The sequence below is a fragment of the Pezoporus flaviventris genome, unplaced genomic scaffold (genome assembly GCF_033815535.1).
Source record: "Pezoporus flaviventris isolate CSIRO_AGI_PZ_B2104156 unplaced genomic scaffold, CSIRO_AGI_Pfla_v1 ptg000025l, whole genome shotgun sequence".
Classification (NCBI taxonomy): Eukaryota; Metazoa; Chordata; class Aves; order Psittaciformes; family Psittacidae; genus Pezoporus; species Pezoporus flaviventris.
The window spans coordinates 3,945,606-3,962,412 of NW_026892573.1; the positions used below are offsets into that span (position 1 = coordinate 3,945,606).

A 16,807-nucleotide genomic window follows, 5' to 3' on the forward strand; every position below is an offset into this window, starting at 1 on the left:
GATGAATCAGAGATGATAATGGACTATAAATCTGAACATGCAAATTGATTCCTCCTTACTGATATAAGCACTGCAGTAGCGAAAAATAAAACCAAGGCTACAGCCTTAGTTCAGCAGAAGTTTCCTTTCAAGTGAACAGAGTTACATAATTTAGCTATCCGACAAAAAAAAAAAAAAGCTGGACAACAGCAACACAGATGAAGTCTCAAGTCAAAACAAGGCAGGAGACACTGGCAGACAGTAAGGAAAAGAAGCCCCCCCAAAACCCAACCAGCAGCCTAGAGCCATAGGGAAATTTTATTTAAAATTAAAAAAAAAATACTGAAATTATCAAATCAGGAAATTCAAACTCTCTCAGTCTGTTAATCTGCCTTGAAAAACTTCAAGAGAGATGGAATACTTAAGCAAGTAATACTTAATTGGACATGAACCTATGGAAGCAAGTCCAGAGGAGGCCACAAAGATGCTCAGAAGACTGGAGCACCTCTCCTATGAATACAGGCTGAGAGTGCTGGGCTTATTCAGCCTGGAGAGGAAAAACCTCAAAGGCTCCACGGAGACCTTAAATCAGCTTTCCAGTACTGAAGGGGGCCTACAAGAAAGCTGGACAGGGACTTTTTACAAGAGGAAATGGCTTCAAGCTGACATAGGGGAGGTTTAGATTAGACATCAGGAAGAAGTTCTTCATTGTGAGGGTGGTGAGGCACTAGCACAGGTTGCTCAAAAAAGTGGTAAACGCCCCATCTCTGGCAGGCTGGACAGGGCTTTGAGCAACCTGGTCTAGTGGAAGCTGTCCCTGCGCATGGCCGAGGGTTGGAACTTGATTTTTAAGGTCCCTTCCAACTCAAACTATTCTACGATTCTATGATTTAAGCAACAGTAGAGGCATAACAACGCACAGAACTGCAAAACAGTGACCAAAACAGACAGCCAAACAGGTAAAACCAAACGAATTAATGACAAGCATATAACCTTAACAATCCATCAGATTAATGGAAGTTATGGCTAAATTTAATATTAAAGTTTTAGTAATGCCCTGCAGATCTTCTCTGTCAGTTCTTGGCAGTAAAAACAAGATTATTAGGCCTTTCATTGTAAATATGAAGTTGTTTTTTAACAATATTTAACATAAAAAGTATTATTAATAACTGCAAGTATCTTAATACATGTAAACCATTTAATATTTAAACTTTCAGAGAACAAACCTGGTGTAAATCGCTTTAACTTAGGAGAATCTCCCTGGCCTTCCAGCTTCTCCCATCTTACAGCCTCTGGCTTCTTCATTTTTATCTCAACCTACAAAACACAAGATGAAGAACAAATTAATCCAGATGGCAAACACTTCTGCCAAAGAGTTTCAAAGTAATTGGATCTTGTAGCAGCAAGAAAATGAATACATTTGTTTTCAGAAACAGTCTCCAATATGAAGCCTATTTACCCACCTTACAAGATGAAGTTACGTGACTTCAAGCCACATGTCAGTTAAGCTTTAACATGGCTGCACAGCTCCTATGTCAGATTTTTACCCTTTTATTTATTTCTACGTATTTCTTCTGCTTACTGTTCATCTGATTCTTTTTGTAAATTATGGCATCCCAAAAGTCATCAGTCCCAATGTCTCTACACTGCCAAGCACCAAGGTATTATCTTTGAAGCATCCCTTTCTTGCCAGTCAGCTCTAATAATTAAATGGCACTTTAAAGGACTACAAAATCCAGCTTTATCTAGGTATAATATTTACATTTCATCCACCAAAAACATTTTGTATTTTGAGGTGTGCTACACACACCAGAGAAACACCCTGGGACTGTGCAGATCTTCCCACTTGAGAAATTCACAAGCTGTATTCATTTGGTTCAATGAACAAACACTGCTATGGAGAACTGTCTAGCATTCATTGACAAAACTGGCAATTAAAAATGGATATGATTGCAATTATCATAGAAGAAACAGAATGAAGTATGTCATGCCCTAGTCACAACCACACATAATCCTTTTAGACAATCATACTGAAATGTTTTTTCATCATTAACCTTATCTTTTCGGTTACAGGGTTATAAAATTGGAAAACAATGCCTGTGAAACAAGGGCTGTCTAATGTCACTACAAATGACATATTCACTTAGGAAAGTGTCACAAAGTTCATATAATGCTACTAATTAACTAAAACCAGTGCTCGCCAAACTTCAGCAATTCCTCACTGGTAAACAGCTCAGCAGAAGCGAGTTAGTTCTACCTAAAGCCACTATAACCTGGGGATCCCTGCAGACCCAAGAACAAAGGCACCACTGTACAAGCTAACCCTGGAGATCCTAACAGCAAGCTCCTCACACAGCATCATGTTGATCTGAAATGTGAACTTCATTTAATCCATTCTTCAAATCAGTCACTGGTAAGCAGCCTGAGATACCTTACAAAATTAAGCACATGAGCTCATTTAAGTTTCAAAGCTTCCATGTTTGCAGTCATGCTGCATTTTAAGACTCAGAATATTCAATTATGGTTGCTCTGTTTTTTTTTTTATTTTCCCCTGAGGAAGCTATCATTTCCCTAGACAAATTTAAATACCTGTTTTTCCACCACTTAACTTCTACTGAGAACAACAGAAAGTTTAAGACTTGCGGCATAAAATACCCTTCAAGGCAGGGAGAGTTTCAACAAATTTGTAAATCCAGCACCAATCTGTATTTGACTTTCCACTCCCTGCTGGATTCCCAAGGTTTTTAGCAACTTTTCAAGTCACAAATTAAGCATCAGAGTCTCAGCTTTTAAAACAGTGAAAGTCGCAGGGCCAAAAATAATCAAATAAAACTAAAATACTGGATTAATCTAGTTGCTCAACCTCCTGTGCCTAAAGAAGGGCAATATTCCAGAGCTCAATACCATGATCTGTAAGGATGCAGAGAGAGGTTTCTGTTGGAACTCTGCACAAGCAGCATTCAAACTGTGCCAGTAAGTGGCCTCCAGTAAAACAAAAGAAGTCAGCAAAACTTCCACTGGACTTTTCTAATAACACGGAAACTACAACCCTGAAGTTCATTTTTGAACACCTACACTCATAAATCTAATGTTCTCTGATTAACTTAAGGAAGCAAAAAATACTTGTGTATCTACATATAAGACAAACAAGTCATTCCATGGCTGCCAGAACTAGTAGGTTTTTTCTTTCAATGGATTTGGATCTCATGAGCGAAACATTTCAGTTAATTAGCTACTTACAAAGGCACTAATTAGTTGCAAGTGAAACGTGAGTATTCTGCTTCTTATATAACTCTTCTCAACCCGAGGTAACTGTATTGTCAACTCAGTTCCATAATTAATTTGAGGAGGCCTTAAAATTAGGGTTTTATGCTCTGCTTATTAGTGCATCCCCACATTTAAAAACAGGAAGAGAGTAACTAGCTGATACTGAGGCTGCTCAATACTATATCTCTTCCATTTCTGCTCCGTTTGTTTCTTCCCTTGCTATGTCCTCTTACACTTCAGGATTTTCACCAGTATCTTTCAATACCTTAAATACAGACTATTTAATCCACATCGAGAATGACCTCTAATGCAATATAATGCCTGATGTGAGCTACTCCTGAACACAGACTTTCTTCTTAGAATAAAACCCTCCTCAAAGAACCCTTATAAAGACCTTTGGGTATTCAGAGTACTCTGCCCACACATAAGAAGAAAAAAAGGAAGATCCTTACATTTGGCGCTCCAGAGATCTCCCTCTCCTTTTTTAATCTGCTAATTCTTACACTTTCCTCTCTGGAACTGTACTACATGACAAACATCCCCAAGGAAAAGGAAACGCTGCAAACTAATTGCCAGTGTTAAGATGCAGATTTCTTAAATATAAACTATTCCACCCCTGCCAAGCTAGAAGTATAGAGGCTGAAGAACTGAGACAGAATGTATTTATGACATGATTCAACCTCCACTCCATATACTCCATCCACTTCAACTGAAGTTACTCATTAGGCAAAGTGGCAGGCAGCAGCAAAACTAAGGAAATCATTAGCTTCATACCATTATACAACCACACTTCCAAAAATATAAAGCTCTCCAATTCTGCTTGTGAAGGCGCAAATTTCGTCAACTTGAGAGCTTTATTTGATCTAAGGAGAAACAACTTTGCCAGTCCCAATTACATGCACAAACGGCCATAAATGCATTTTAATGAACAGACACTGATAGCTATCACACAGAAAAGTTCCATCTCAGCACAGACATTTGTGTTCTATTTGACACACCAAGTACTGTCAGCTTTTTCCTCTCCTTTGAAAAAAATACAGTACTCAGGCAAGAGAAATACATCAACACTTTGCCAACTACTTTGATTTAACATTTATATTTCATAAAACATATGCCTGTGTGCCTCACGACAACTTTAGAATAAAAGACAGGAAAATTTCATTGCAAATTAAGTGGTTTGCATGCCACTTAAGGACAAGCCTAATGCCTCAGCATCTCCTTGTAGCTCATGCTGTGTGGGCACCTGACTACCTCAGCAGCACTCCATTAGGATTTCCTCCACTACATTAGAGCCCTTCCTGCATTGGGAAGCCCAAAAATGGACACAGTACTCCAGATAAAGGAGAAATTCCAAAGCAGAAATAATCTACTTTCTGTTATAATTTCTAAGTTCCTGGTATTTGGGGTTTAAAGTGAGCAAAGCAAAAGGGAAAAGAAACATGGCATTTTGATGGAGTAATTAATGCACTACTTGTTTAAAATAATAACTTGAGAGAAACCCGTACCCCTCTGAGAAGAGGGTCAAATGGGGGATTCATCATGTAGAAGAAACCCCATCCACAGTGAAAGGATATAAACAAGTTTCTATTGACAGAATTTTCACAGAATCATAGAATGGTTTGGGTTGGAAGGGACCTTAAAGCTCATCCAGTTCCAACTCCCCTGCCATAGGCAGGGACACCTTCCACTAGAGCAGGTTGCTCAAAGCCCCATCCAACCATAAAAGTGATCAATTTTTTTAAAACCTATCAGAGATTTAGATAAGTCTGTTTACAGCTTAATCCAAGCACTAGCTATGAGAAAAGATGCCAGTTACAATCAGAAGCTATTCTAAATTATTTCATCAGTAGTGTAAGGACAAAAAAAACCCTGACTTTAAAGTGATTGGCATAAAAAAGCATTTTATCTAGTTTTAAGAAATACTTCCACCCTTTGCTACAAATAAACACAACGTTAGCTAGCCAACATTCATTTTCTAGGTAGTAGCTTACAGTTAAAAAGCCCAAACCTCTGGTGAACTAGATTTCACTTGAAGTTATGTTCTGGGACAGATACTGGCAGTTTAACTGAGAAACATTAAAAGAGAAAGAATTTCTATCTTCCTCCCTAGAAGAAGATTCTGATGTACACTGACAAATGAAAAGATTTCTTTTTCCTAATTTCTGTGTTTTATATTTTCCAGTCCATGCTAAGGGGGAGTTCACTTACCACCGGCAAATTTGTGTCAAGCTCTGATCAGATGGATGAAGGAAATCAGAACTGGCAAAGCTTAAGCAGTAGTTCAGCCATTATTTTTAAGATTCATCAAACCGAACCTTTTAAATTCTGATGTTTTGCTATACCAATCACACAAAAACAAAAATCTAGGGTTTCCAATCAACTACTTATTTACTGTACTCACTGCCTTGTCTTAGTTGCAAACTTTAAATGTTTGGAATTGTTATTTTGCAATCACGTATTTTGTTACCTAAATTCAAGGGTAGGACAAAGTAGCACTATCTTCTAAAAATGTATGACCTATTCAAACTTACTTCTAAGATGATATGCATATACAGTTCTGGTACCCTAGGTATTCAAAGACCTTTTATATATTGCTTATATTCTAAATGCCAAGATCTTCAGTCTGTTAGCTTTAAACAAAATGTACAGATATGAAAATTAACTCTACAGTGTTATCATAGATAAATGATAATTAAAAATGTATTCTGTAGTGTATATGTTTTAACTGAAGGGACTTAGCACGCACATTGCAGTTTCCTTGTCAGCTATGGAGAACAGACTGCAAAATGGTCAAAGTTTCCACCTCACTGGTTATTACATAGCAACCACTTGTTAAAATTGTGAATTTTAGAGTAGGAGCTAAGCAATATAGGTATCCTAAAGTTCTTCGTCACTGCATCCTCAGCGCAAACCATTGCTATTCCAATAGTTCTTAAATCCGTCTTCTCTCAAGACAGAGATACCCCTTATGCATGGTTTTTCTTTATGCAGTGACTTATATGCTTGTTTAAAATATAGTTCTAAGAGTATTAACAAGTTTATATCTGCCCCACACCCACCTGCATTCAAACTTATTTTGAGCCAAGTATAATACTAGTCATTGGGAAGGTTTCTTTATGGTCTAGCCACGAAATTGCTCCGACTTGCGTGGCTAAATAGGGAATTGCTGGGTATGCTCAAGTGGAAGAGGAGAGTTTACAGGTCATGGAAGGAGGGGCTGGCCACTTGGGAGGAATATAAGGCTGCTGCTAGAGGATGTAGGAAGGCAGCTAGGAGGACTAAGGCATCCTTAGAATTAAACCTGGCAAGAAGGGTCAAGGACAGCAAAAAGAGCTTTTTAAATACATGGCAGACAAAACTAACACCAGAGGCAATGTAGGCCCACTGATGAACGGGATGGGTGCCCTGGTGACAGAAGATACAGAGATGGCAGAGTTACTGAATGCCTTCTTTGTCTCTGTCTACTCTGCTGCAGGCAGTCCTGAAGAGCCCTGTACCCCTGAGACCTTAGATGAAGTCAGGTCGACGGAGCAGTTTGCCTTAGTCGATGAGGAATGGGTTAGAGACCAGTTGAGCAATCTGGACATCCATAAATCCATGGGTCCAGATGGGATGCACCCGCGGGTGCTGAGGGAACTGGCGGAAGTCATTGCTAGACCACTCTCCATCATCTTTACCAAGTCTTGGGAAACGGGAGAGGTGCCTGAGGACTGGAGGAAAGCAAATGTCACTCCAGTCTTCAAAAAGGGCAAGAAGGAGGACCCGGGTAACTACAGACCGGTCAGCCTCACCTCCATCCCTGGGAAAGTGATGGAACACCTTATCCTTGGTACCATCTTAAGGCATATCAAGGATAAGAAGGTTATGAGGGGCAGTCAACATGGCTTCACCAGGGGGAAATCATGTTTGACCAATCTCTTAGCCTTTTATGAGGAAATAACACGGTGGATGGATGATGGCAGAGTGGTGGATGTGGTCTACCTTGACCTCAGCAAAGCATTTGACACAGTCTCCCACAGCATCCTCACAGCTAAATTGAGGAAGTGTGGACTGGATGATCAGGTAGTGAGGTGGACTGCTAACTGGCTGAAGGAGAGAAGCCAGAGAGTTGTAGTCTATGGGGCTGAGTCTAGTTGGAGGCCTGTAACTAGTGGAGTGCCTCAAGGGTCAGTACTGGGACCGGTATTATTTAATATATTCATCAATGATTTAGATGAGGGAATTGAGTGTACTATCAGCAAGTTTGCTGATGACACTAAGCTGGGAGGAGTGGCTGATACGCCAGAAGGCTGTGCTGCCATCCAGCGAGACCTGGATAGGCTGGAGAGTTGGGCAGGGAGTAACTTGATGAAATATAACAAGGGAAAGTGTAGAGTCCTGCATCTGGGCAGGAACAACCCCAGGTTCCAGTATAGGTTGGGGAACGACCTGTTAGAGAGCAGTGTAGGGGAGAGGGACCTGGGGGTCCTAGTGGACGACAGGATGACCATGAGCCAACACTGTGCCCTTGTGGCTAAGAAGGCCAATGGCATCCTGGGGTGTATTAGAAGGGCGGTGGTTAGTAGGTCGAGAGAGGTCCTCCTTCCCCTCTACTCTGCCCTGGTGAGACCGCATCTGGAGTATTGTGTCCAGTTCTGGGCCCCTCAGTTCAAGAAGGACAGGGAGCTGCTGGAGAGAGTCCAGCGCAGGGCAACAAAGATGATTAAGGGAGTGGAGCATCTCCCTTATGAGGAAAGACTGAGGGAGCTGGGTCTCTATAGTTTGGAGAAGAGGAGACTGAGGGGTGACCTTATCAGTGTCTATAAATATATAAAGGGGGAGTGTCACGAGGACGGAGCCAGGCTCTACTCAGTGGCAAACAATGATAGGACAAGGGGTAATGGGTACAAACTGGAACACAAGAGGTTCCACTTAAACTTGAGAAGAAACTTCTTCTCAGTGAGGGTGACGGAACACTGGAACAGGCTGCCCAGGGAGGTTGTGGAGTCTCCTTCCCTGGAGACATTCAAAACCCGCCTGGACGCATTCCTGTGTAACATTATCTAGGTGTTCCTGCTCCGGCAGGGGGATTGGACTAGATGATCTTTCGAGGTCCCTTCCAATCTCTAACATACTGTGATACTGTGATACTGTGTGACTAGCCCTGCCTAAGAAATGCAAGAAATTTCAGAGAAGCACCCAACTCATAGCTTAAATATCAGTTTACAATTTACAGAATGCTTGATAATATATATAGGAGATGTTAATTTGCATGAAAGCCTCAGAGAGGAAACAAGTACGTGAGAGCAGGGAAGTCTGCATTCAAGTGTTTGCAAGCAATTTAATGAAAACACCCAAACTGAGAAAGTATCTTTCAATGTTCAGACTGCAATGGTAAGAACCAACTTCAGTTTAAATAAATCTGTTCCTCTGTTTATCTATTTGTGTACATTTGCCTCTGAATAGAGACACTGATGACAGTCTAAGAGTATGTGAAACAGTTTCACTCTTTGCCTTTTCCTTTACATTTAGCAACAGGGATTGGTGTGCTTTCCCAGTAAGCTGCACAGACTATTTCAGAATTTGCAAGGAAAACGCTGGTTTGAGGGAAAGAAACATTCCACTGATGCACACTACTATATTCTTGGCATGAAAGCGCTCTGTGTGCTTCTCAGACATCTCTATTAAGTTACAAATGTCAACTGTAAAAGAGGCTGAGAATTTCTAACACCTCCCCTGTTAGCAGCACAACTCTGATCTCTAATTAAAGGGCAGTTCTGGGTAAAGAAACCACTTTTTACCACTCTTTCACGAATGGCTCTAAATTGCTGCAAGTCATTGCTTGAAAAAAGCCCAAAACACTAAAAAGTGAAAACTCATAATAATTGTCCCCAGTCTATCAGTAAGTGCAAGAGCAGAAGGGAAGAAAAAGAGAAGGCACCAGCTCAGGTTTCCTAAGTGCGTGTTCTAAAAGCACATACTCATCCTCACTCTCCTCTTCAGGTCTAACGAGAAGAAAACCGTGAGAATCACCTAGACCACAAGAGAAGACCCAGAAAACTGCTCACGTTACACCGTTTTCCAACAGAACATGGCAGCATATTCCACTGGAATCCCAAATACACTAACAGACTAAACAGAGGAGAGAAAAGAAAGCAAGGCTGATTGTGCACAAAGAACTGTTTCAGAATATTACAAATCCTTACACTTTTTGTGCATTTCAACTTTCCTGCCGTATTTCCTGGAGAGAGTGGAATCAGCTAGTTTTTTCTTAAACATGTTTAGTCACTCATTTTAAGTGTTTATGCCTTTTTCCTTTTATGAAGGAAGCACAACGATATTATATTTTGCACACTGAGCTACAGGGTACCGGCACACAACTTCCAGAGCAAATTTGGTCCAGCCTTTACATTTTGGCTCCCTCTTCTGGAAAGAAGTGAGAAACCAAGCATCACCACTGAAAGGTACCTTCCTCCAGTTAAATGCTGAATGCAATGTGCAGCTGCAAAATCAACTCAAGGCCAAATTTGCAAGTAGTGATACCTATTAAATAGCAAATAAACTTCTGAATTAAGTAAAAGAAAATTTTTGAAGTGGCTTCAAGCACGGCAGCAATACACACAGTCATTATTAAAGGTAGACTGTATCATTCGTAAAACTGTGGACAGCTAGAGAATGTACAACAGTAGGATTCACGAAGAGATGAAGATTTTCTCTCAAAACTGGACTTCACCCACATACTGCACTGTTCTTGAGCCAGTGTCAAGTGTTTTACCTCTTCAAACTCACAGCTTGAAGTCAGGGTTCTGTCTGCAGCTTATGAACATCAATTTACTCCTGCTCACACAGAAACCCCTCAAACACCTATCCCTGCTACCGCTGCACCATTTGCTCATTCTGTGCTTTTCAAAACAGAGACTTTGTATCTCAAAGCTACACAGCAGGAGTTTAGTGAAACGTATAATTTCTATTTCACTGCTAGGAAAGAAACAATTCTTAAGGTTCAACTGCATTTTCCACCACTGCTAACACTCCCTGAAAGAACCAATCCCAGAGTCTGAAAGTTCTGTCTGCTCTTTGCAGTTATTTTAGAATCTGTAATTTTGCAAATACAATTACAGCTATTTTCTCCTCCTGAATTTGCATCCTTACCTTATGCCTCTGCATTTGTTATGTGATGCTGAATTTCAAATAGTATTGAGAAATCCCTCTCAAGCTTCCCTTAGTTACCAAACACGCAGGATTGTTCTACCATCTGCCAGTTCTGCTGTTTCACCCTCTATCCATTTGTTAGTTTTATGAAGTTCATGGAAAACCTGAAGTATCCACCACATAACCTCCCCATACATTCCACTGTTTCTTCATATATTTCCTCATATAACTGGAAAAGAAAGATCAGACCCCTTGTTGCCCAGTGAAGACTACTCGATGCTAAATGGCAACAGGGCTCACACATTCAAAGCAGAAACACGGAATAAAACAGTGTGAACACATGCAGTTATTCTGATCTGAAATTATTAATCCACAGAAATAGACCTGTTCCTAACCCACAAAAACAGAATTCCTTTAGGAGCATGTAGTAAAAAGTTCATATAATTCAGAAGACAATTAGAATATGTCCTTCTTTGCAAGTGCTTACAAAAGGACTTCATGTAAATAGTACAACATAATTTGTAAAGGGTTTGGGAAATTCTAAGTAACAAGATAACAGTAAGTTTATTCCAAGTAGTAACTGTGCATTTTCCATATCGCTCCTAAGAACAACGTACATACACAAAATTTAGGAAAATAAATCTGAATTTCTACTATTCAAACACTAAAGCTGCACCATCCCCTTAAAGCGCCTAATGTTTTTCAAAGTGAAACATACTAAGCCTCTGAAGAAGCCTTTGCATAGCTAACATAAACCTGCTGTTCATTCTTTTTCTTCAGCCAGACTCCATCTGCTGGTCAGAGCCGGAATTAGCCGAAGCATCGTTTAAATTGTACTCCTTCCCTACGCCTTCACAGATGTCCTTGTACTACTCTTTTCAGCAGAAGTAAGAACATGATGAAGCACTGAGTTCTGCTCTTCGAACACTTTCTGCACTCTTATCCCACTTCGTCTTAAAAATATTCTCTCACAATTATACAGTAATAGCAACATTTGAAAGTAAATGCAAAATCTTTACAATTCAGACCTGAACGTAACTAAAGCTTTGACACCACTTCAGGAACCTCGGTCTAAACCAGGCTCTGGACTACTAGATATTATTACAGAGATTAACCCAGGCTGGTGATGGTAGTATAGAAAACCCAAGTCAAGTTCATTTTAAAAGCGCTCAGTAGCGTACAGATGCTTCGTAAACACAATGATAAACTTCAAGACAAATGAAAAGCGTAACACAATCTAGACAGGAATACACAGCAAACAGGACTTCACAGTTACTCCTCTTGACAAGGTCCATGCCTATTCCACTCAAATTTATACAAACACTAATGGACTAGCAGATTTTCTCCATACCCTGCTTTATCTCCCATAGCATGAAAGCACACATAACTCAATCACATAACCTGCCCAGCTTCCTTTGGGTGAAGAGCAGAAAAACAAGACCAACTTTCTACAGCAATCCTCTCAGGTCATTTTGAAATCCCTCTTCCCTGAAATGGTGCAAAAACTATTATTATAGGTACCTTTCTGAGAAGAGAATAGGTAACATGGAACATGAAAGCTCTGCAGAACCACTGCTGAAATACAAGGAAAGAATCAAAACCACATTCCTACTGCACAGATTCAGGCTTAGCTCTATGGACAAAATGTATTCCTGTCTATGAGTTATACCAACAATATACATATATGCTATGCCAGACCACATTTCTTCTATACCTGTAGCATACAAGAAATAAAACGCTGAGACAGAAGCATTCTCTCTCACACCAAGCAATTTTCAGGTGTCTCCAAGCAAATGCTATTTCAAGGAACAGTGTGGAACACACTCTTGAAAAGCCAGGAACAGTTAACCATATGGCTATAAACTTTACCAGCAAGAAAGGGTAAAGATTTATTTCAACACTGAAATGTTCAAAGTCTGACTTCTATTTTTTAGGCACACAAAGATAACTGTGCTTCACAAGGCAATATTTGATGCTAAAAGTTTAGCAGAAAGGTGTGCATACTCTCCTAATACCTGAATTTTAAGGGTGAAGACAACATTCTTCTTACTACAGCAAGAAGTAAAAGCATCCTCAACATAACTGTCATTTGCACTTCAATAAGCACTATCATATTACTATTTCTGATATTTGCACAAGCTTGGAAAGACTCCCACTGGCTGAAAGGCACCTTGAAGAAAAAAAAAAGCATTTCTATATGAAAAGCAAGATGTTATGACGGCTGCAGAGAGACAACAGAACAGAAATGTTTCAATGTCAGAAACAGTCAAAGAAATAATTTACACTTTAAGCAGCTTACCTTTGTTGAAAGCACTTTAAATATACTTTGCTCTGGCACTATAGAATGAAGAAGAACAAGCTTTAAGTTGTAGTCTTCACCTGATGGAAGTCTCACTGATGCATTCATCTGTTAACAGTTGAAAACACATCTCCGGTCATCTTTGAGAGCAGTTTTCCATTTTCAAGTAAAGGACTCATTTGGCACCAAGATTAAGTGATTAAATTAATGACCCTTCACTAGGGCACTTAAAGCATCAGGTATCAGAACTTCAAACAAACGCCATTACATTACTATGCTACTGAACAAGGTGTTTAGCTAAAGTATACTACAAAATGAACAGGGGATTTCGATTTTTAACCAGCAAGTACTCAAAAAGCCTATTATCTCGTCAGCTTGATCTGCATTTTTGGGGAAAAGAATTACATGGCAAAAGAAGAATCAACACATTAACAGCAGCTGCCCAGAGAAGCTGTGGCTGCACCATCCTGGAAGTGTTCACACCAGGCTGGACAAAGCTTTGAGCAACCTGGTGTACTGGAAAGTGTCCCTGCACATGGCAGCGCAGGTGGAACTAGGTGAGCTTTAAGGTCCCTTCCAACCCAAACCTTTCTGTGATTAAAATAATTTGCAACTTCCCTTCTAATATATGCAAACTACGTGGCAAGTGCTCACGCAATTTTAACAATCTAAAGCAGATGGTAACATTCAAGTACTTTGGTAGTTCATGAAGTTATCAACTTACCTGAGAATAAGAACCTAACTCTTCCACATTCTCAGCCAAATTAAATATAAATGTCACTGGTACCACATATGGTATTACAACAGAGGTTACTTACCGCACTTCCCTGAAATATGTACTTTGTTGCCATTAACAATTTTAGTGATGCCAAAAGCAAGAAAACCCACCAACATCCACTTTTTCTGTAACTGTCCTAAACCAAGATATTTGTCATTCACACGTATTTTTAGAATACCTAGTCCCTGTCCATTCCTACTCCAGATGCATGAATATCCAAACATTTCAAGTCCAGATCACTTCTTCCCCATCCCTGCAAAGACAGGGGCAGCTGAAAACCAGATATTCCCTTTGCACCATGCACACCACAGTACCGCCTGCATGTAAATCCTACAGGCAGTGCTGTGGCAACAGATCCTGGTTCACTCGACTGGGCATATGCACATACACAGCATAGCTGCACATAGAAAAGCCTCAAGACAGAAGACCACCTGTACCACTCTCTTGATGCTACTGCAGCAGATGTTTGCTGGTTTAATTACTACAGGCCAGGGAATCTAGGGATGCAGATTAATAACCAATATAAATCACCTCTTTTTCTGAGAAGTGCACGCTGACATCGTCCTTCTGTGCATTCTTGACCATTATAGTCACAATTACTTGAGATTCTGTTTGGTACCAGTCATATCTTTAAAAAAAGAAAGGGGAAAAAGATGAGAGGAAAAACTGACTACAGAGGGACATACAGCAGAATACTAAAAGCTGGAACAGTACATTGTGTAGTTCAATGAGACAAAGAGGACGTACAAAATCAGATTTCTTCCCTTTCCTCCAAAAAAGCAGCTGCAGAATTGATAAGTAGCTAAAGAACAAAGAATCTTTTTTCAATCAGGAAGCATATAAAAGGCCATTTTTGTAACAAATTCATAATATTGTTTGCCTTCTATAAATTAAATGGCACTTTCTTAATTCAGGATCTTAAAAGTATCTCAAAAACACTACCTTTACTAAGCACAGTGGGGCAGCCTTTGAATTAAGCTCAGCATGAGAATTAGAAACAGAAGCCAGAATGTTTTCACCATTCCCCACTCTCCCATTGAGGTGTGGGTGATCTCCTGAAAGTATGATCCACTCTGAACAAAAGCAATGACACTGAGAAACACTTCACTTAGACTTAGACTGCCACATTTTTAAAGTTACTGAAAAAGAACTTCTACAGTCATTATCTTGATTCTCCGATTCCCAAGTCAAAGAAGAGTTACATTCAATTATTATAATTCTCTCAGTAAAGCTGAAGTCAACTTACTTGATCTTTGGTGTCAGAGGTTGCTGCTGTGTATTCCAGTTGAAGCATATTCCATTGGAAAGAAAGTTACATCAGTGTAAGTGAAAATATACCATGAAGTACTTTTCAAAACACAAATCCTTTTCATCCTGATAGCTCCCCTTTTCTTGATTTATGTATGAGCATTAACTTACAGGTGAGGCGCTTCACTGTTATCCTAGCCATTCATGCCAGATTAAGAATTTCAAAGTTTCAATTTACATTAAATATATCAGCCTTTAACTTAGAATATATTGCTCAGACATTTTATAAATAGCTGTAAGTTCAGCTTTAACTCATCTTTTTTCCTAGATAAGAAGTATACCTGAAAGACATACAGTGGCTATGTTACGAATCTGAAAGTCATGAAGGAAACCTGAACTGGATCTGAGAACTCCAAAATACAACTTTTTAACATAAAAACCTTTTAACTCTGAAATTGTCTTCACATACACCCACCATGCTTCCTGTACATCATCTTCCTCTACCCTACTCTTAAAAGCATAACTGAAGTAAATATGAAAGAGGGAGCAGAACAACCAATGCAAATTCCCATCTACAGCAGAAAAATAGTCTGCACAAACCAGTTGCAAGCTACTGGAAAACACACAGTTACTTTCTAGCAGTCACAAGCAAGTTAGTACTGACAACATGAGCTGCCTAATCTGTGAATTACACCACAGGCTGCAAGTCAGAAAACTGAAGTTTACTTCAATGAGCACACAGTAATTGCCAGATTTGTAAGACATGCTTCAGAGTTTTTTCAGGGTTCAAACTTTGCAACCTTGCCCTTAATTAAAAGGGCCCATGTTCAGAAGAAAAGTTCAATCCTTCAGACTTGCATGCAACATAAAAGATTATCTTTAAAGCCTGAAAGTTTTAAGAAGACACTGAAGCCTAAAAGGATGCTCTAGCTTAACAAAGAAACCGAAACAGTAAACATATGAAAGAAAACATCTTACCACTTCTGTCTGTGATGCTGCAGAGAGAAAAAAGTTCACTTTCAGAAAAAGACATACTGAACTTGCAAGGCAATGCACTTACTCTAGCTGTCTGCAGTTGCTCCAGACATTGTGCATTTATTCCAGTCTCAACAGTAGAAAGAGTTAAAACATGCCAGTTCTATGTCTAGTATTTTGCTTTTATGACACTACTTTTTAATCAGACCTCAATCAGCAACTTGTGCAAAGGAGTAACTAATATAAAGCATGTTGTAATTAACCAAAGGAACAAACTTTTCATTACTTTCCCTTGCTAATCAGAAACATAATCAGACCGTTTTTAATGAATGCAACATCATGGCTAACAAGTTTTACAGATCACTCCCACAAGCCTGTACTAGGTTTGTCATCATCCACAGGAAAGTTCTCACCAAATCTGTCTCATGCTAGACAAACCCATTTGGGGAATGAGATGTGAACTTGGCAGAGAAATTCACTCATATGACCTTAAATATACTGTAATATTTGGATCTGAGCTACAGCTCAGTATCTCCTCTTCTACATATTTTGCCATATTTACATATTAAGATTAAAGGAGTTTTAAAATAAACAAACTTTCCCCTTGCTTCTTTATAAGCTTTATAAGCTAAAAAAAAAGATAAAGAAAAAAAAAAACCTCCTAGAACACCAGGCTGAAAGGGACCTGAAGGATCATCTGGTCCAACCTTTCTAGTCAGAAGAACATTAAGTTATAAAGAAGAAACCAGGAGTTATTGGGGTTGTTGTTTAGTGGTTTTTGGTTGGTTGGGTTGGGTTTGGTTTTTCTTTTGGGCATCAGAGGATTAAGAAAATGGCTCAAAAAAGACAAGACAGCAATGCATATTCAGGATAAAACAGGACAACTGAGCTGAACCAGACAAGACACAGCAAAAAGTAATTATATCATTAAAGAAAAACGTGTATTACAACCCTTTCCTCAAGAGGGCAAAGAAAGTTGTCACCCAAGACAACTCTTTGCAAGTAGGACCATTCATGCCAACCACCTACCTAATTTCTCCAAATAAAATTAAACCTGGCAAAAATGTATTATGAAGCAGAAAGTTGTTCATTTCTATACAGCACAAAAGGGTTCTCCCTCTTTGGTTTTT

The 16,807-nt window shown here is 39.4% G+C and overlaps 1 protein-coding gene across 1 annotated transcript in view; it reads right to left on the reverse strand.

The window, feature by feature from the left end:
* The window catches only part of SUGT1 (SGT1 homolog, MIS12 kinetochore complex assembly cochaperone), a 28,780-nt gene that overhangs the window by 1,426 nt on the left and 10,547 nt on the right, over positions 1–16,807 (reverse strand). Inside the window, exons 7-11 of the mRNA XM_061457283.1 lie at positions 15,681–15,697; positions 14,701–14,726; positions 13,986–14,082; positions 12,677–12,784; positions 1,206–1,296 (exon numbers count right to left, since the gene is read on the reverse strand). Coding sequence (XP_061313267.1) covers positions 1,206–1,296; positions 12,677–12,784; positions 13,986–14,082; positions 14,701–14,726; positions 15,681–15,697 — 339 coding nt within the window. The remainder of the gene's footprint in view (positions 1–1,205; positions 1,297–12,676; positions 12,785–13,985; positions 14,083–14,700; positions 14,727–15,680; positions 15,698–16,807) is intronic.